The 21,641-nt window shown below is 46.0% G+C and overlaps 1 protein-coding gene across 1 annotated transcript in view; it reads right to left on the reverse strand.

The window, feature by feature from the left end:
• Positions 1–1,424: 1,424 nt before the first annotated feature.
• LOC134536281 (uncharacterized) overlaps positions 1,425–21,641 on the reverse strand; it is a 67,189-nt gene continuing 46,972 nt past the window's right edge. The window contains exons 3-4 of the mRNA XM_063376019.1: positions 9,512–9,647; positions 1,425–4,345 (exon numbers count right to left, since the gene is read on the reverse strand). Of these exons, the coding sequence (XP_063232089.1) occupies positions 4,241–4,345; positions 9,512–9,647 (241 nt within the window). The 3' untranslated portion in view covers positions 1,425–4,240. The remainder of the gene's footprint in view (positions 4,346–9,511; positions 9,648–21,641) is intronic.

Here is a 21,641-nt window from a genome sequence, read left to right on the forward strand (position 1 = left end):
CTTTCTCTTACTCTCTATTACTCTCTTTCTCTTACTCTCTTTCTCTTACTCTTTCTCTTACTCTCTCTATTACTCTCATTCTATTACTCTTTCTTTCTCTTTCTCTCTTACTTGCTTTCTCTCTCTCTTACTCTCATTCTCTTACTCTCTTTCTCTTACTCTCTTTCTCTTACTCTCTTTTTTCTCTTACTCTTTTTCTCTTACTCTCTTTCTCTTACTCTCTATTACTCTCTCTATTACTCTCTTTTTCTTACTCTTTTTTCTCTTCCTCTCTCTTTCTCTCGCTATATACACACACACACATACACACACATATATCATTCGCAAAGTATAATTCTGGCCATCTGCTTCTTGCTTTTAATCCCAGTTGGTAGGGAAACACATGTACAGCCTGTGTCCTGTCGTGTTGCGCATTTTACGGTGTTTCTCAATAGTATGCATTATTTGCCCACCCCTGTTTGATTTGTGTGGTTTGAAGTAACGACGTCAATAAATTACAGCATGATTTGAAGTTGCGACTTTTTTATTCACGTGAATTTTTATTTCCATGCGCACACAATTGCAACGGCATTTGTGGTGGTTTGAATAAAATGCAACAAATTTAATGTGATGAATCAGCAAACAATATTTTGCTCTTTAATAGCTATTCGCTACCTTCATTGCATATTTATCTCCAACCAAGCTCATGGTTCAACCAACCAGTGTTTATTTTACTCCATCCCGCGTCAGCAGCAGCTTTGGAGAGTAAAGCCAGAAGCTTTCAGGGCTATCACCTAATGCCAGCCAGCTATGCTAGTGGGAGATCACGGCTCACACCATTTAGTAAAAAAACAGTGTCGGGAATTATGTTAACAAGTTAAATAAATTTTCTAATAATATAAAACATTAAGTTTATACTTTTTTAAATTTCCTATATTAATAATGTTTTTATTTTGTAACTTAGAAATGTTGTAGAGCTTACTTAGTGATATTATACTCAAGCCCTACTATGTGAACAATGCAGTATGTGAAGTTTTTTAATTTAATTAGGTTTTTTAATTTAAAAATGTTAAGTCAACATTTATTTAATTGTGCTTCAAATTTATTCTGCAATTAAATTTTAACAGGAGTAGTCTCTTGATTAAAATGGTAGTCAGCAAGCACACTTAGTACCTGATTGGAAAACAAATTATTTTAACATACACTATGATTTAAAAACCGTATTTGATTATAACTCTGTGTTAGGACGTTACTTCGAGGGGCGGGTGTATTTTAAAATGTCTCGAGTGTCATTATTATGTGAAAACCGCCACAGCGAATTATTGTATTGTAGGAGTTATTTTGTTTGCTTTATTGATTAAATACAGACGCAATTTCTTGCTGATAAATTTTGTGTTTTGTATCTATTATTTCAATAAAATTAATTAATTTAAGGAGAGAAAATAACAGCTCACATTATTTTGCTAACATTATAAATGTATTTACACTCAAATCTTTGGGTACACATACTTACATTTACAAACATGTTTACAAATATATTTGTTCTAATTTTTCACAAACAAAATATTTTCTTAGAGTTCACCTTGTATTACAATTTTTCCACATTTAATCATGTGACTGGTAGCTTGTACTTTGATGTTAAAACATTTTTGGCACATTGCATATAATATAATGGACCCCATTTCTATGTACCACAGTTACTTTTCCTTTTTTTAGTCTATGTACATATTTAAATCTTACTCATATTATTTAAATGAAACAAATACAATAAGTCATGGTCTCATGGATAATATGTATTGAAGGCATTTAATCACTACCATTTCAAATATCTGCAATTCGTAGTTTATATTTTAAGTTCAATATCAAAATTTTTTGGGTATGAAAGAGGAGGCATAATAAATAAAAACCTTTATTACATATTAAATTCTGTAGTTTTTCACCCCTACCTTCTCTCACTGTTTGGGTACGTCAATGTTAACATTTGTAAATTGCATCATTGTATGGAATTTTTTTTTAATCGCTATACACCTGAAAAATGTTACTGTTTACAAAGTAAATGTGCTAGATGTGTCAGTCATCATACAAATGTTGTAGGAAATGTTTCTCATTGAATCATTACATGGAAAAGAGCAACATAAAATTTAAAAAAAAAAGAGAGATGGTAGGAATGGAGCCACTAATTTTTGAAACAAAATAGTAGAACCTAGATATTATAAGTTAGGTTAAACAGCAATGTAAATAAGATTAATACTGAAACTGTACAATGACTCTGCAAATATATTTATATGCAATAATTAAATTTATAGACTATTGCTTTTTGATTTGTATTTGTATGGAACCTCGCTAGAACTGCAGCTAGCAAAATTCTTTGCTGTGTCATTGCACGTGTCTGTTCAGTTTGCATAAATGTTGTTACAGACAGCAGGTACACTTTATAGCAAGGTTCCACTGAATTTTACAAGTAAAAACTAAACACATAAAAAGCAATATCATAGTCTTTGAATTCTAGAGCTAATTTTTGAAAACAACCACAGTACCCAACCTGCACTTCACATTTCACACCTGTGCATTAGCCTCTGGAGACTTTTAGTTCTTCACCGAGGTTGTTGCCTTAGATGACGGTGGTACAGACATATTCTTGCCTTCTGCTCATTTGGTAATCAAAGTATCGCGATAGAGATGTCACAATCAACTGATGTAAACAATTGAACATGCATTTGCTTTCAAATGACGCTCCTAAATACATGTGCTTTGGTTAAAATTATGAAGTTTTAATTTGTAATTTGGCATAGAACATATTTTAATGTAATAACAAAATACCAAACACTGCTCTGACATCTGGCCATGAAAATTGCTATGAGATACAACCAAACACACTAGAAACAAAATACACTAGAACCCTGTTATAATGTTCCTGCTTATAACATCATATTTTTAAGTCCCGACATTTTCCCCATGAAGACAATGTATTTAATTCCTGCATATAATGTTTCCTGAATGGTGCATTTCCTGCTAATAACGTTTGCTTTTTAAAATTCAATAAATGGGAAAAAAAAATGTTTATAACATTTTTGGAACAATTATCCCATTACTGAAGTTTAACATATTTAAAGGTTTACTTCACACTTGATGTATGTTTTTGTTTACAATCACTGTTATATTATAGATGTAGATTATTCAAATAGGAATGTATGCAAAACTGAGATGTGTGCTAGAACACTAACGCTACATGTTAGTGCTGGATAACGCTGTGTACTCAATGTATCAAAGCTAAGTAAAGTTTGCAGTTATGTGTCCGTTGGGACCCTTGTATTAAAAAAATAATCCTTTTATTCCTAAAAATTCTAGTGTGTATTCAGAAGTACGTACGTAGTAGTACAATATTTTATTTTACCAAATATTCCATTATGGCAAAGAAAAACAAAACAAAAAAAACAAAGATTTTTTTTAGTGTTGATTAAAAGTTTAAGTTATTTCATTTGTAAGCTGGAATCCTAAAATTACACATTTTCAGAGTGGCGACGGAATCGTAAATAGGCACTCCGACTCTAAACCTCGTCACAAATCGTGAAGACAATTTTACTGACATATGGCAATGTATCTTTAAAGACAAATAAAATATAAGCTGCAGAAACGCCAGAAACACAAAATTGAAAAATTGTCGTCTTGGTCAAGCAAATTCAAGCATCAAGTGTAGGTACCCATCAGTGGTTTTAACATTATATATTTTTTTTTACGTAGCTTAATGTGTCTATTGGTAAAGAGTTCAAACAACGACAAGTGCAGAATTGACAATTCCTGCTTATAACATTTTTCCTTACGCCCCCTTGAAAAAAAAAAAACGTTATAACAGAGTTCTACTGTGACACCAGACAGCTTCATGGGTTTAGCACTGCAACCTTTTGTTGTCGCATCGGTTCGACAGACGACGTAAGGTATGTGCGATATTAACACTGTGTTTATGATATTAACATTGTGATGGTAATGAAAAAACTCATTTTCTCATAGCAAATTTTTTTTATGGTTGCAGAAATTTATTGTAAATATAATCTTCACCTTTTAACAAAAGTGGAAAATGTTTGTGGCTAGGTAATAAAATACATTTTCCTTCTATTGTAAAAGGAATGGTGGTTACTTGGCTGCCTGGTGCTGGCTGCTAGCGTGACGGCCGTGCCAGGCAGGGCAGTCAGTCCGCGGCGACGACGGCGGAGAAGCGGCCCGGGCGAGCTCCCTCAAGGCAGCTCCGTCGCCGCGCCCCGCCTCACGCCTGCAAGGGCTCGTCCTCCATCTTCTTCAGCTCCTTCACCACCTGCGCGTGCTCCTCCAGCAGCTTGGCGAACTCGTGCTTGCGGCTCTCCGCCTCCACCTGCGGCCCGCAACACTCTACAACACTCTGGGACACTCTAGCACACTCTACAACACTCTACACCACTCTGGAACACTAGCACACTCTGGAACACTCTACAACACACTAGAACACTCTACACCACTCTGGAACACTCTAGCACACTCTACAACACTCTACCACACACTAGAAGACTCTACAACACTCTGGAACACTCTAGCACACACTACAACACTCTACAACACTATACATACACTGGAACACTCTACAACACACTACAACACTCTCTAGAACACACTAGCACACACTAGGACACTCTACAACACACTAGCACACTCTAGCAGCAACCAGTTGTCACGAGTAGTTGCGAGCAGTTCTCCGCAAGAAGGCGGTAGCTTTCTTTGTTACGGAGTTTCAAAAGGAAATTGACGGTCACACAAAAATTTCATGAAATGGTCGATTATTAGTATGATAACATTTACTCGTAGAATTTTAAGATGATTTTTGCTTGAGAAAAGAAAACTGAAAAGTATACATTTTGATTTTTATTTGTTTTAAATAATTTGTTCTTAAAAAAAGGGGGTTTTGTCTGCAAAGTCCGTTTACAGACGATAATTTTACGTGATAAGGTCATAAGAAAACATTGATGAAAAAATAACATACTTTTTAATTTTCAAATATTACTACAGTTTTTTTGCAAATTTAATTTAAATAATTTGTTTAAATATGACCAATAAGTTAAATAAGTTATATAAGCCCGCCTTAACCTGTTTGATATTATAGAAGATTTTCTCGCATGGTGGTTGGCCGGTTCTTGCATGCTAGGCTCAGGCGGAACGTGACAATGAGTCATGCATTTTCGTGCGTGCAGCCTGGTGTTCATCGATTTATAAGATGTTATCACGTCAAAAAATATTTGTTGAATTTGTTAAATATGTCATAAATACAAAGCCACTGTACAGCCTGTGCCCCACACCTTGACCAGGCTAGTCACTGTACAGCCTGTGCCCCACACCTTGACCAGGCTAGTCACTGTACAGCCTGTGCCGCACACCTTGACCCGGCTATTCACTAAAGCCTGTGCCGCACACCTTGACCCGGCTATTCACTACAGCCTGTGCCCCACACCTTGACCCGGCTAGTCACTACAGCCTGTGCCCCACACCTTGACCAGGCTAGTCACTGTACAGCCTGTGCCGCACACCTTGACCCGGCTATTCACTACAGCCTGTGCCGCACACCTTGACCCGGCTAGTCACTACAGCCTGTGCCCCACACCTTGACCAGGCTAGTCACTGTACAGCCTGTGCCGCACACCTTGACCCGGCTATTCACTACAGCCTGTGCCCCACACCTTGACCCGGCTAGTCACTGTACAGCCTGTGCCGCACACCTTGACCCGGCTAGTCACTACAGCCTGTGCCCCATACCTTGACCCGGCTAGCCACTACAGCATGTGCCCCACACCTTGACCCGGCTAGTCTCTACAGCCTGTGCCCCACACCTTGACCCGGCTAGTCACTACAGCCTGTGCCCCACACCTTGACCCGGCTATTCACTACAGCCTGTGCCCCACACCTTGACCCGGCTATTCACTACAGCCTGTGCCGCACACCTTGACCCGGCTATTCACTACAGCCTGTGCCCCACACCTTGACCCGGCTAGTCACTACAGCCTGTGCCCCACACCTTGACCAGGCTAGTCACTGTACAGCCTGTGCCGCACACCTTGACCCGGCTATTCACTACAGCCTGTGCCCCACACCTTGACCCGGCTAGTCACTGTACAGCCTGTGCCGCACACCTTGACCCGGCTATTCACTACAGCCTGTGCCCCACACCTTGACCCGGCTATTCACTACAGCCTGTGCCCCACACCTTGACCCAGCTAGTCACTACAGCCTGTGCCCCACACCTTGACCTGGCTAGCCACTGTACAGCCTGTGCCGCACACCTTGACCCGGCTATTCACTACAGCCTGTGCACCACACCTTGACCCGGCTAGTCACTACAGCCTGTGCCCCACACCTTGACCCGGCTAGCCACTACAGCCTATGCCCCATACCTTGACCCGGCTAGTCACTACAGCCTGTGCCCCACACCTTGACCAGGCTAGTCACTGTACAGCCTGTGCCCCACACCTTGACCCGGCTAGTCACTACAGCATGTGCCCCACACCTTGACCCGGCTAGTCACTACAGCCTGTGCCCCACACCTTGACCAGGCTAGTCACTGTACAGCATGTGCCCCACACCTTGACCCAGCTATTCACTACAGCCTGTGCCCCACACCTTGACCCGGCTAGTCACTACAGCCTGTGCCCCACACCTTGACCCGGCTAGCCACTACAGCATGTGCCCCACACCTTGACCCGGCTAGTCACTACAGCCTGTGCCCCACACCTTGACCCGGCTCGTCACTACAGCATGTGCCCCACACCTTGACCCGGCTAGTCACTACAGCCTGTGCCCAACACCTTGACCAGGCTAGTCACTGTACAGCATGTGCCCCACACCTTGACCCGGCTAGCCACTACAGCATGTGCCCCACACCTTGACCCGGCTAGACTCTACAGCCTGTGCCCCACACCTTGACCCGGCTAGCCACTACAGCCCGTGCCGCACACCTTGACCCGGCTAGTCACTACAGCCTGTGCCCCACACCTTGACCCGGCTAGCCACTGTACAGCCTGTGCCGCACACCTTGACCCGGCTATTCACTACAGCCTGTGCACCACACCTTGACCAGGCTAGTCACTGTACAGCCTGTGCCCCACACCTTGACCCAGCTAGTCACTACAGCCTGTGCCCCACACCTTGACCCGGCTATTCACTACAGCCTGTGCCCCACACCTTGACCCGGCTAGTCACTACAGCCTGTGCCCCACACCTTGACCCGGCTAGCCACTACAGCATGTGCCCCACACCTTGACCCGGCTAGTCTCTACAGCCTGTGCCCCACACCTTGACCCGGCTAGCCACTACAGCCCGTGCCGCACACCTTGACCCGGCTAGTCACTACAGCCTGTGCCCCACACCTTGACCCGGCTAGCCACTGTACAGCCTGTGCCGCACACCTTGACCCGGCTATTCACTACAGCTTGTGCACCACACCTTGACCAGGCTAGTCACTGTACAGCATGTGCCCCACACCTTGACCCGGCTATTCACTACAGCCTGTGCCCCACACCTTGACCCGGCTAGTCACTACAGCCTGTGCCCCACACCTTGACCCGGCTAGCCACTACAGCATGTGCCCCACACCTTGACCCGGCTAGTCTCTACAGCCTGTGCCCCACACCTTGACCCGGCTAGCCACTACAGCCCGTGCCGCACACCTTGACCCGGCTAGTCACTACAGCCTGTGCCCCACACCTTGACCCGGCTAGCCACTACAGCCAGTGCCGCACACCTTGACCCGGCTAGTCACTACAGCCTGTGCCCCACGCCTTGACCAGGCTAGTCACTACAGCCTGTGCCCCACACCTTGACCCGGCTAGCCACTACAGCCCGTGCCGCACATCTTGACCCGGCTAGTCACTACAGCCTGTGCCCCACACCTTGACCCGGCTAGCCACTACAGCCCGTGCCGCACACCTTGACCCGGCTAGTCACTACAGCCTGTGCCCCACACCTTGACCCGGCTAGCCACTACAGCCTGTGCCGCACACCTTGACCCGGCTAGTCACTACAGCCTGTGCCCCACACCTTGACCAGGATAGTCACTACAGCCTGTGCCCCACACCTTGACCCGGCTAGCCACTACAGCCCGTGCCCCACACCTTGACCTGGCTAGCCACTACAGCATGTGCCCCACACCTTGACCCGGCTAGTCACTACAGCCTGTGCCCCACACCTTGACCCGGCTAGTCACTACAGCCCGTGCCCCACACCTTGACCCGGCTAGCCACTACAGCCCGTGCCGCACACCTTGACCGAGCTAGCCACTACAGCCCGTGCCCCACACCTTGACCGAGCTAGCCACTACAGCCCGTGCCCCACACCTTGACCCGGCTAGCCACTACAGCCCGTGCCGCACACCTTGACCGAGCTAGCCACTACAGCCCGTGCCCCACACCTTGACCGAGCTAGCCACTACAGCCCGTGCCCCACACCTTGACCCGGCTAGCCACTACAGCCCGTGCCGCACACCTTGACCGAGCTAGCCACTACAGCCCGTGCCCCACACCTTGACCGAGCTAGCCGCTACAGCCCGTGCCCCACACCTTGACCCGGCTAGCCACTACAGCCCGTGCCGCACACCTTGACCGAGCTAGCCACTACAGCCCGTGCCCCACACCTTGACCCGGCTAGCCACTACAGCCCGTGCCCCACACCTTGACCCGGCTAGCCACTACAGCCCGTGCCGCACACCTTGACCGAGCTAGCCACTACAGCCCGTGCCCCACACCTTGACCGAGCTAGCCACTACAGCCCGTGCCCCACACCTTGACCCGGCTAGCCACTACAGCCCGTGCCGCACACCTTGACCCGGCTAGCCACTACAGCATGTGCCCCACACCTTGACCCGGCTAGTCACTACAGCCTGTGCCCCACACCTTGACCCGGCTAGTCACTACAGCCCGTGCCCCACACCTTGACCCGGCTAGCCACTACAGCCCGTGCCCCACACCTTGACCCGGCTAGCCACTACAGCCCGTGCCCCACACCTTGACCCGGCTAGCCACTACAGCCCGTGCCGCACACCTTGACCGAGCTAGCCACTACAGCCCGTGCCCCACACCTTGACCGAGCTAGCCACTACAGCCCGTGCCCCACACCTTGACCCGGCTAGCCACTACAGCCCGTGCCGCACACCTTGACCCGGCTAGCCACTACAGCATGTGCCCCACACCTTGACCCGGCTAGCTACTACAGCATGTGCCCCACACCTTGACCCGGCTAGTCACTACAGCCTGTGCCCCACACCTTGACCCGGCTAGTCACTACAGCCCGTGCCGCACACCTTGACCGAGCTAGCCACTACAGCCCGTGCCCCACACCTTGACCGAGCTAGCCACTACAGCCCGTGCCCCACACCTTGACCCGGCTAGCCACTACAGCCCGTGCCGCACACCTTGACCGAGCTAGCCACTACAGCCCGTGCCCCACACCTTGACCGTGCTAGCCACTACAGCCCGTGCCCCACACCTTGACCCGGCTAGCCACTACAGCCCGTGCCGCACACCTTGATCTGCTGGACGCGGGCGGCCTCGTCCTGCCGCCGGGCCGCGCCGCCAGGGGCGCCAGCAGCGGGCGAGCTCCGCCGGCCGCAGTCCGCCTCCTGCTCGGGCAGGTCTCCGTCCACGTCGTCGACCACGAAGCTGCAACAACCCAGCTCCGTGTGTAGCTCGTCCAGTGGTGCTTATGTAGAGTGAACATGAACAAGAAAGATGAATACACAACCGCACAGAAACTAGCCTAAATAAACCAAATAAAACTGACATTATTAGCGGCAGGCATTTTTCGCGAATTAATCTGAACGCCTGCTAGACTGCATTAAGGTATATCTGCACCAGCGGTTTCTTCCTTGTGATTGGCGGCCGTCTGCGAGAGAATTAGTTGCCTTATTTGGCTGAGCCACTAGGATGCATTTGGTTCCGCAATGAATCACTGTGTTTGGTGTTTTAACCATCGTCATGTACCTGAAAGAAACTCACCCAATCACGAAACACAGGATGCTACAGTTTTTTTAAGTTTCAGCTAGTCTCGGAATTTTTCCGCGAAATGTGCATGGCCATAGTCATTATTAATTTATTTGTTTATTTGCTCTTTTAGTGTCAAATTTCTTTTTTTTTGGCAGCATACTTGGTTCGTTCTGACTAATTCCTGGCATGGAATGCTCTGTGCAGTATTCACATTAAACATTTTCGCTCGGCTGCAAGTGGCTTGTCCTCTGCAGTGTGAGCTAGCGGTGACGCAGTCTCGCTGTGGAACTGGAGGTTGGATGTCTCTTGAGACACACGTGCCGCGCGGGTCAGTTCACTAACGTCCTATGACATCGTCTCGAATGTAAGGTCAGTAGCCTTTCTGCTTCTGTAAATATATTTTTTCGGAGCGATTCACTCAGGGGCGAATCCAGGGCAGGGCAAGCCAGGTAACCACCCAGGGTCCCGTTGTCATCTGGACCACGTGGTCATCAGGGCCATGTGGTATTCAGGGCCATGTGGTTAGCAGAGTCCCGTGGTTAACAGGGTTCTGTGATTATCAGGACCCCGTGGATTACAGGGCCCTGTGTTTATCAGGACCCAATGGTTAACAGGGTTATGTGGTTATCAGGGCCCTGTGGTTTATTATGCTAATTAATGTGCCAGTTAATACTAGAAAGCTGTCCAGGGAACAGTTAATTTATAACTTTAACTACTGGAGTTACTGGGACAATACAAAGCATAAATGCTAGAGCAAGAAACTGAAACCATTAAGTATTACTATGAACACTGTTTTGTAATGTAACAGTTGTTTTGATATAAACGTTTAAAAGTACTAATATTCCAGAATAATACTGTTCCATTTACAAAAAAAATAGCTGCGTGTAGCCTACTTAAATACGCGCGATAGAAGTTATACTTAGTTAGTGTAATAAAAAAAACTAACTTTAACTTGACTTGTAAATAATTAATATAAATAAAATAATAAAAGGACTGTATATTACAAAAAAAGGTTGGTAAAGTAAAAATTCAATCAAATTAAATTTTTTAAAAATAAATACTTAGTATGCAAACTAATATAAACATATATGTATAAAATTAATTATTTAATTTCGTAAAATAATAGAGACAAATATTATTAAATAATGAAAATCAATGAATATGCTGAATTGTTTTTCTAATATAATAATTTATTTATTAAATAATAATGTGATAATTTATAATGCAAATAAATTATACATACAGGAACATAACCTCACTTATATAAATACACTTGAAAAAAGTTTATAAACACAATTTGTATCACTAATATTCACATCAAATAAATGTTTTTTAATGGTATGGACGAGTATACACTATCAATTACTCCAGTATAAGATTTAAAGCACGTATATAATTTTTTATTTGTACGTAGCCTTTTTTTCTCGTCCGGTGGAAATGCCGTTGCCCTGAGCGCGCGCATCGTGTGCCCACCAGGCGCCCGAAGACCAGGAGGTGCAGTGCAGCCGGACCTGGAGGGACTAGCTCCCCGCTCATTGGCTGTTCCCGGCGCGGGTGACGCAACCGCCCGCGGCTATTGAGGCCAGCCGCCGCCCAAACCAGCCCGTTATTAATTTTTCAATTGGAGTCGATGGGTGTGACGTCACCGCTGACGCCGCGGCCTCCCTCCCACTCCCCCTCACCCTCAGAGGGCGGGCTGGGGGAGGGGGATCAATGCCGACCGGCGGCTGGGACTGTGACGCACGGCCGACCTGGGCGGGGGGCCGGGGGGCCGGGGGGCCGGGGGGTGTCCACCTCCTGGGCGGGCCTGACCGCCGCCGATAACCCAGGGGGTCCCTAACACCCCGCCCCCGCTTCGAGTCCCGACTGCGTGGTCGCCATCTTGCTCTCTGACTCGCGCTACCCCTCCACGCGACCCCAGTGGTCCAGTCCTGGCCTCGCACAAGGGCAACAACAACACCCGGTGCAGTTTGTGCCAAGGATTCTCGGGGAAACCTTACAATACGAGCAGGTTAACGTTTACTATCTTTGTATACATAGGGCCTATTAGATTTTGGGTAAAGATCCGGAGATATCGTGCAACAATTTGGCGCCTGTTTAAAATTCACAGTCCTATGTATAGGGACCGGAAAAATTCGCGGGTTCAATGACCTCTAGGATGATCTTTATAGTTCTACGTACACTCGGTCAAATGTCACCCTCTCATTGGCTGCTGTCTTGTGAAGGTGTCCCAATGTAGCGGCCTTGTGATTCGACACAGCTTCGGTTGAGAGTTTCTCACTGGCCCAGAGTCGTCCAGGTGAGTTGTAAGCCAATAGCAGAGGCAGCACTAAGGTATAACTATATGAATTTTAGGCTGTCGTGAAATGAATTCGTGAATTTTTCCGGTCTCTACCTATGTAGCATCCACCCACCTGATTATTTACTGTGGAGAGGGCGTTTGCTCTGTTGTGCAGGGGAGTGTACAAACAGTTGTGATGCAAGCAATGCATGAGTAGCGACCATAAGAACCCGCGAGACTACTGGGTAGTCGTACACCTGCCCCGAGGCGCTCTGCTACCCGACACAGCCTGCGTCTCGACTGGCTGAGCACCGGGGGATAGTTGAACCAGTGCCGTGGCCAGGATGGTGTGAAGGAGGGGCACCAGTGTAACCACTACATCATTTATTTACATTTAGTATTCTTATTATGGAATTTTTGGAATTTTAAAAATAAAAATTGGTTGTCACACATAAATCTCGGTGAATAGTAGAGTTTTAGTACTCCAACGTTTACACATATAATTTATGTTTATTGAATTGTTTTGATACTTAGTTTTCAAGTTAATTGTTTGATTTCGTCCAGACATGATAATGTTAATAAATACATGAAACACACATGTAAATTTCGTATGACGGGCATACTTACACATTTGCAAACTGGCATGGAATGTAGAGTGTACTTGGAAACACCATTCCTGCCGCTTCTGTTGCCAAGAAAGGATTACAATAATACTTCCTAAATTATATCTTATGTATCTTATTCTGTGTCGCATGTTTGTTGGCCCGACCTCCCCCTGGCTCGGCGAGTGAGGCGTGTGACCCTGCGGCCAGCAGGACTGCCAACTGCCGCCTCGCCGAGGACAGCTGTTTCCGCGGGCACCGCGCACCGCCGCAGATTTAGGCCGAGAATTATCTTCCAGCCCTCGACTCCTTTTGTACCAGGCGCAGCGCGCCCCGTCAGAAACAAAGCCATGGGAATACCCGGTCTCCCCTTTGTCTGCTCTTAATCTCCTTTCCCCCGTCTCTCTCTACTCTTCTCCTTCCTTCACACGCCCTTCCTGCCTGCCCCGCTCACCGCACTCTCTCATGGAGAGAGAGAGAGAGAGAGAGAGAGAGAGGAGACAAGAGTAAACAGCTCGCCTCGTAGAGTTCATTAACGGGCCCGCCCGGCTAGGGCAATATTTGTGGAGGCGAGGGAATGCCTTTAGATCGAACTTTCCTTTCACGTTGCGCGCACACTCGACCTTATTACTCGATCGCGCGGATATACAAAGTGCGGCGAGAATAATTTTTTTTTGCATCGTGTTTTAAATCTGGGTGCCTTCATAAACGCTTTGGTGTGAAAATATGTCAAAACTTGATGTTTCGTACGTAACGTCTGTGGAACCTACTCGCTCCACGAGCGAGTGACACATCCCGACACCGCACTGGGACTAGCAGCTACGTCTCGACACCAAACTTAACTACTAAATTACTCGGAAACTGTGGCGTGTGCCACTCTTTGGTAAACATTTTATTTAAATTTTCACATGTAATTTTTGCGAGTTAAATTTAATATTGTTTACTTCCGGGGGGGGGGGGGGGGTTAGGTGGCCTCGGAATCAAGAAGATCCTAGCTGATTGGCCCGCGCGTTTGCAAAATCACATCTGTGAACTTCTACAGTAGAAATGTGCCTTTAACAGGTAGTGCTGTGTACTGTGTACGAGGAAAATAGTATCCTTCGTTGCTTTCAATTGCAAGTCCTAGTCCTTGGCTCACAAGAGGAAGGTGAGACATGCTCTGGTCGGACATGTCTGGCCGAGGGGACCACGTGACCAGCCGCCCGCCAGGAGACCCGGGTTCGAGTCCCGGAACTGCTCTCGAGCAGGAGACATGGCGGACGATGCCGCGTGTCTGGCGGTTTTCCCCCGTCACGCACTGCGTCGCTGCCACAGCCCGTCCTTTCACGCCTCGCTGTGTTCCTGACGAACCTAGTTCATTCACAGAGCCGCTGTTGTTTCGCTGACTCACTTCACCCCAGGCTATACTCAACTAACCTATGTATAACACAGCCTTTTAGAATGCTCGTTGGTTGATAACAAGGTTACAACCTTTAGCGGGGTTTCATGTGATTGGTTGACCACTTGCTTCATTTTACAACTGGTCCAAGGTCGTCAAGGGCAAGTCAAGGATGAGTCAAGGGCACTGCAGTCCGATCATTAGGAATTCGTGGTTTAGATGACATTCAGGGTAGTCTACACAGTCCTATGTGTATTCGGGAAAATAACGCCAGTTCATTGTCTGCTGGCTTGTGAGTCGTCTGAGCTGGTTTGCATGTGATATTCTACTAATTCTCTGGTAGAGGGGAATCTCACTTACCCAGAGTCATCCGGAAGAACAACGAGCCAAAAGCGAAAGCAGTTTGAATGTACGTATGTTTGAATGTCAGCATATCGCGAAATTATTCCGCGAAAATATCCGGACTCTACCAAATCATCAACGTGAAGCACAAGTATATACACTCTGATACCTGATAATAATCGTGGCTCTGCTCGCTTCTGACCCACACCTCCCTCAGCTCAGCCAACGAGCACTGTTCCAGGAAGCGCTACAAAGACAGCTCTCCGTCCATCTCGCGGCCTGAATATTTCACCCTCGGTGGGGCCGCCGACGGAAGGAACTGAGACTTCAGGGGGGGGGGGGAGGTACTCGGTGCGGGTTGCCGGATGTTCGCCGAAGACGGGGCGGGCTCGCCGACATAAATATTCACGGGCGCAACTGTTGGTTCCCAGAAGGCCTGCACGGCAGCGAACAGTCCTGTTCGTGTCTGCAGAGGCCCACAGAGACTCTGCCCCTCTTGGTTTTGTTTAGTCTTGAAAAACGGGGGGGAGGGTTTCCATTGGCGTAGGGTCCGTCTGCAGACGATTCGAGTTCCTACACCCAATATCATACCCGGGGTTGACCACCGGAAACAAAGGGACGCTGTGCCGAATGAATACAATCGATAAATAGGGGCCGGAAAAATTCGCGGTTTCGATGGCCTTCAGAATAGACTGCACACTTGGGCAAATAACGTAAGTTCATTGGCTGCCGACTTGTAAGTCATCTCAGCTGGTTTGTCTGTGATTCGATACATCTTTGGTTAAAGTGTTTATAACTGGATGAGAATCGCCCAGATGAACAGTAAGCCAATAGCAAAATCACATAAAAGGTATATGTATTTGAATTCAAGCCTATCGCCGAATGAATCCGCGAATTTTTCCGGTCTCTATCGATAAAGAGGATGCACATTTGGACAAAAATTAAAGTCAGTAGGATATGAACCCGTCAGTAGGATACATTTGGTTACAGGATACGATAGGGTACGGTTCCAACTGCTCCAAAGACATCTGGCTACAAGACTACAAGGCTACGAGGCTACAAGGCTACGAGACTACGAGTCCAGAAGGCACCAACAGGCTACATGGCTTCGAGGCTGCAAGTTGCAAGGTTCCACCTGGCTACGAGGCCACTGACTACAGAGGTTTCTTGCTACAAAGCTGCGAGGCTACGAGGCTACGAGTCCACGAGGCTGCAGGACTACACTGCGCGAGGGAGCGGAGTCCAGAGTCTCCGCCCATGGACCAGGTGGGCGGTGCCCTGAGCACGGGGCTATGGGGCTGTCAGTCACGGCGCCGGCCAAGCCTGGGCGCGAACTGCAACTCTCCTTCCCCGGGGGGGGGGGGAGGAGCTGATGGCTACCCTTTGTTTTTGGTTAAATGATGACGAAGATGAATTACGGCATGGGGGTTAATCAATCACGCACCTATATTAATTAGCGAAATTTCGGGACCTGCAGGTTCAATCAAAACCCGACGACCCTCGCGAGAGAAGCCGATAACAGTTACGTAATTAACGTGACAAGGCTGGTCCACGATCAGCTGTTTTACTGAGCGAAGAGCAGCCGGCACAGTGACTCGTAGCAGCTCGGCTCGAGAAGTCAGTGAAGAACCCGCTACCACGCCAAGTCAGTCAGAGACGATTACGCCAACTGCCGAAAAGATTATTTGGATGTAAATAAAGGATGAAAATGTTTCATACTTAGAGACCGGAAAAATTCGCGAATTCATTTCGCAATAGGCTAAAATACAAAATGGATATACCTCAGTGCTGCCTCTGCTATTGGCTCACAACTCACCTGGATGACTCTGGGCCAATGAGAAACACCCAACCAAAGCTTTATCGAATCACAGGCTGCTACGCTGGAACGTTTGTCAAGACAGCAGCCAATGAGTGGGTGGCATTTGACCGAGTGTACGTAGAACTATGGAGTTCATCCTACAGGTCATTGAACCCGCGAATTTTTCCGGTCCCTAGTCATACCACTTAAAACTACTATCTCAAAATATATTTATTTTGTGCTTGAATAAATACCTTATTAAATTAAAATAATGTTTCAAGCCGAAAACAGCAATCAGAAATGCGGTTATCTGTTCGGGACACAGCGAGTGGATGTCAGAGGTTCCTCTGCTGTCTCGACGCTCGCATAGCAGCGACGGACGGGTGAGTCACACTGAGCTACTCTGGAGGTAAAACAGCCTCTGTCGAACCAAGTGCTCCACACCTCTCACTGTTGAAAACTGATTTGAAAAGTATACGTTACTCGCCATGGTTTCATATTCAAAAAATACATTTACCCGTGCTAAATAAGTTTAATTTACAACAACGTGGTAAGCTCTTACAACTCTTCGTCATTAAATATACTTTGAAAATATAAACCGTTTAAAAAAATCTACAAATCAGTGTCAATTATTACTGTGAATAGGCTAAAAATGTACAATTGATGTTGACATTAACAAATCTATATTTAGAGTGTTCACACAATTCTTAACTTCCAGTGACATTTAACATCGAATGAACTTCAATCATTAATGTAACCAAACACTATATTTCTGTAGTATTTTTGGTAACTATTCAAAAACTCGTCGTTTTAAAATAAATGTTTATGAAAGTTTTAAAATGTAAGGTCCTGTCCCCAGACATCACTACATCCTTACTGTAAGACAGCCGCAGTTTTCCTGTAAAACAAACACTATGGTAGCGCAGGTATTTTTACCTGTTGGGCAAACGGCATATTCCCGCGCCATTACCGGTCCGTGCGAGAGTTTTGTTCCAGACGAGAGTCAACTCACTATTGATTCGATGCTCCTTTACTCAAACATTCCGGGCCTCGCCCGAAATAGACAAATCCGAAGACCAGGGGTGACCAGTGTGGGTCGCCCGGTTAGCCGCGGGGGCGCTAAGGGCGACACTGCCTGCCACAGCACGCGCCTCCTCGCCCCTATGCGCCGGGCACCGACCTGGTGAGCAGTCACCACGTAGCTAAGCGCCTTAATGCTACTTGAGGTGGTGACCCTGTTATGTTAAATCGAAGCACTGAAGATAAACGTTCGCAAAACCACCTGTTTTAAGCCTTTTGACTGACCAATAAATACACGTAAAAAACGAAACCATGAAACGAAAGTACAGTAATGAATTGCTATGGCTCTTCAATACTACCAGTAAAAAGACACGCTTGATCAATGTTAACGGACTGGGGATCGCAGGTTTCACGGGCATATGTGCGGTCGCTTGACTTGTGTTCTAGCCGCGTTTAAAATTACAGTCATACCATTTTCGGGATAGCAGTGTCCCACTCAGGAAGCATCTACCCTGAAGATGGTAGAAGCAATGCTGTCCGAAACTCTGGCGAACCCCTTTGCCTTCGACGAGGCTAGAACTCTCGAACCAAGAAACCGCAACCTTGAGCGGTTTGAAAATGGCGGTTAACCCCGACGCGTTGCACGCCACTTTGCGGTACTTCCAAGCTGTAGTTTTGTTTTGCGGCAGTGGACTCCCTGATTGTCTATACTTACGAGGAATAATAATTTACATTCCGCGTGTTCACACAAATATGTATTAAAATTTCCCTGAATTTTTCTTAACCAAAATTTCTAATTTACCTGACTATTTTTTTAAAATAAGATAGCTATTTTTCAATTTTGATGACAGAAATCAACAAATCCAGCCGTCACCATTCTCAGAGCTGTCCTGGTTCCCTCTCTCTACTACTGTTATTTATTTTACATTTAACTTTTACTCTCATACATCGTTACAACTTACTGCAAATTTAAGGAATTTTCAACGAAGAATTCACCTCGAATGAAAAAAAGAGTTCTACACGTACGTTCGCCATATTTTCGAGGTTTCTGAGATTTCTGCGCAGACGCAGAACAGTTTTCTCTCATTTCCGTTCCATTTTCACGAAGTTACTCCTACCAAAATGCCGTTGACCGAGAACTAAGATGTTTCCACATCAAAAACAAAAAAATAACTGAGTGAACTAATAACGGCCTAACGTCTCGCCGACACAGAGGTATAAACGGCTGAGGGGCGAAGCGGTGGATGGAGCGGTGACGGAATGCAGGTCGGGAGAAACTGGAGCACCGCGAAACAACCCGCCACGCCTCAGTTGCGAGGGATCCAGGGCCTAACTCCACCGGTAATCAAACCCGGACCGCTCTGGTGTGACGTCAAACATGCCCCGATGTTGTATCGCTAGAAACAATTACTTGGAAGATGCATGAAAACGAAGGTTTTTGATAGTTAAAACTTAAACAACAAAGATTTTTACAGATATCTTTGTGCTCCATAAAATTTTAAAAGTTAAAAAAATTATGTGAGCTCATTTAGTTTTGCGACTCCATGATTACTTAAAACTGGTGTTAAGAAGCATTAAAAAAGTAATACGACTGTGAAAGCAAAACAAGTTCAGCTTCGAAAGTTGTGCCTTTACTTACTTGAAATGCAAGCAGCAGCTTACAATATGTTCAGACGCAGGAGCATAAAGAAAGAGCGCTCAGGGTTGTCCGTGCAATGGCATCAGGTTAATAACTCGTCAAATAAATGAATGGTCATGACAGCGTATTACAAGCAACTGGCAAAAGACGTTGCATTATTAACGACTCAGAAGACCGTAATCAACTAACTTGCAAAAGGAACTGAGGAAGGTATCACTGAGGTTGATAATGTCTGTGTTGGTATCACGCGCTACAGTTGTTGTCAATATGAGACATGGCGGGTCACAGTTGCAGATTCTCTGCGCCTCAGGATCTCGTTTCCATGAGTGCGATATTTGCTCACGTAAGCAGCTACGTTGCCTAACGAATCATTCAATTTGTAGAGCAAAAAAATTAAACTATACAATGAAACGGCTCCGATAAAATTGGAGGAAAAAAAAAAGCCAGTCATGGGGACTGTCAACAGAAGTGAAAACTTAAAACTTTGTTTTTAAATGTGTAATATGACATCATTTCTACGTAAAATGTACGTAAAAAAATGATTTTGGTATTATATCAGTACGATGTCAGCATGATATCATTTATCCTTAGATAATTTTTTTAGTCACAACAGATGTCAGTGGTATGTCAAAATTACGTAAAAATTCATTACCTAGCTATGACTTACCACTGATGTCAGACCTAGGTCATGCATTCACGTGGTCAAATTAACTTCACTTACTGCTACTACAGCATGTCGGTGACGCGAACTCACAAGATTTTACACCATCCAAAAAAAATAAGAGTCCAACACGCACATGATACAGTCGAGTATATACAATGTATTAGTGTATATATGTGTGTACATGTACACAGGCCGCTGCGACTGGCCAGTCTGGCGCAACGCGTCACTAGAATGTCGGTGACGCGAACCCACAAGTTTTGCCCATACCGAAAATCTCTCAACGCGGCTAAAGAAGTTTTCACTTCAAAAAACCTTAAAGAATGCTAACACCCGGCTTTGGACCTGATTTTCGACAGTAAATGTTGTTGAAAGAGTGTCGAGAGCAGAAGCGCCCTGAGACTCAAGCGCGGCTCCAGAAGGGGCGGGGGGGGGGGGGGGGGGGGGGCGGTGGTGGCGATAGCCCCTCCCGAGACCAATTTTATTGATTAGTGTATATTTATGTTTACTTAAATATTTAATTTCGTATGTTAAACTTTTATCTGATCAAAAGTTGCATGGAGCTACTAAGGATATGTATTTGAAACCTGTAATTTGTAAATAATATTCCAAGGCCAATATCTGACCACTTTCATTTTTTGCAACTACGACCTTTCTTTGTGCGATAGCCCCTCCCGAAAAGTCACCCTGAAGCCGCCATTACCTGAGTTCAGCGAACCACGCCACGAAGAGGCGCGCATTCCGCGGCAGCTTCCGGCCGGCAGAGCCCGCGAGGTCTGGCACTTCCAGGGGGGAGGGATCTGTGCCGGCAGAAGGGGGAGGGTAGAGAGGGAGGATAATTCGCGCGTCCTTATTCACCCCCGGCCCCCTCCACACCCCCAGAGCGGACGCCCCGACGTAATTAACGCCAACAAGGCAATCATTCCCCGGCATCGTTAATTGAAGTTCTCAGCCCCGCGTTTAGCTTTCTCCCCCCACCCTTCCTCACCCCTTCTGGCGGAGCTCGGTCCACCCACGTGACCTTATCTCCGGCCAGCGGAGCCGCGCTGTGATTGGTCGGCCCTGCTCGCGGGGCGGGGCGCAGAACCACGTGCAGTCGTGTCCGCACGTGGAGTGCGTTATCAAAATACTGGCACGACAGTATCCAAGCTAAAAAAATATTTTTTTAAAATATTTCTTATCTGTTTTATTTCTTGCACCATAAGAAAATTCTATTCACTGGGAGTTTTAAGATATTCAGCACGACATTAATATGTAGATGTCGTGAAGTATCATCTAGGGAAAAATTTTATATCTCGATAAATAACATCTTTCTCATAGCATAGACGCCTTTGTTTCTGCACGCGTCGCTCTAAATCTGTTATACGGCACATAATGCACATAATGTAACGTAACAAAAACTTGTGTTCCAGACTGTAGGAGGGATTAGTCATGACAAGGTACGTATGTATGTACTGTCCTACCCGGATGCATTAACGAGGTAGACCCCGGAAGGGATGCTGAGTGGCAGAAAGTGAACTTGCCTCGCACGTTAGCATGGTTCCCTACGGGACTGTGGACTGCACAGGGACAACTACAGGAAAAGGAAACTATGTGAACACTAATATAAAAAATGTGTGTGTGTGATTCATTTTGTATACGCTTTCTAAGTATGTAACCAGATTAATTCTTCACACCCACAAAGTCTGTAAAATTAGTTACGTTAAAAAATTTAAATATATAGTCGCTCTTTATTTAAATTATATATTCCCTTCATCATATGTGACAGCATTGAACTAATAATATAAACTTTAAACGACTTTTAATGTACGAGTATTATTAAAATTAATATGTTTGCCTTGAATGTGTATAATCTCAATATAAAGATTATAATTTATAATATTTTATGATTATACCTAATACAAATAAATTATAAAGCTATCCGGTTAATTTAAAACTCTGAATCAATT

Source organism: Bacillus rossius, chromosome 10, assembly GCF_032445375.1.
Source record: "Bacillus rossius redtenbacheri isolate Brsri chromosome 10, Brsri_v3, whole genome shotgun sequence".
Lineage (NCBI taxonomy): Eukaryota > Metazoa > Arthropoda > Insecta > Phasmatodea > Bacillidae > Bacillus > Bacillus rossius.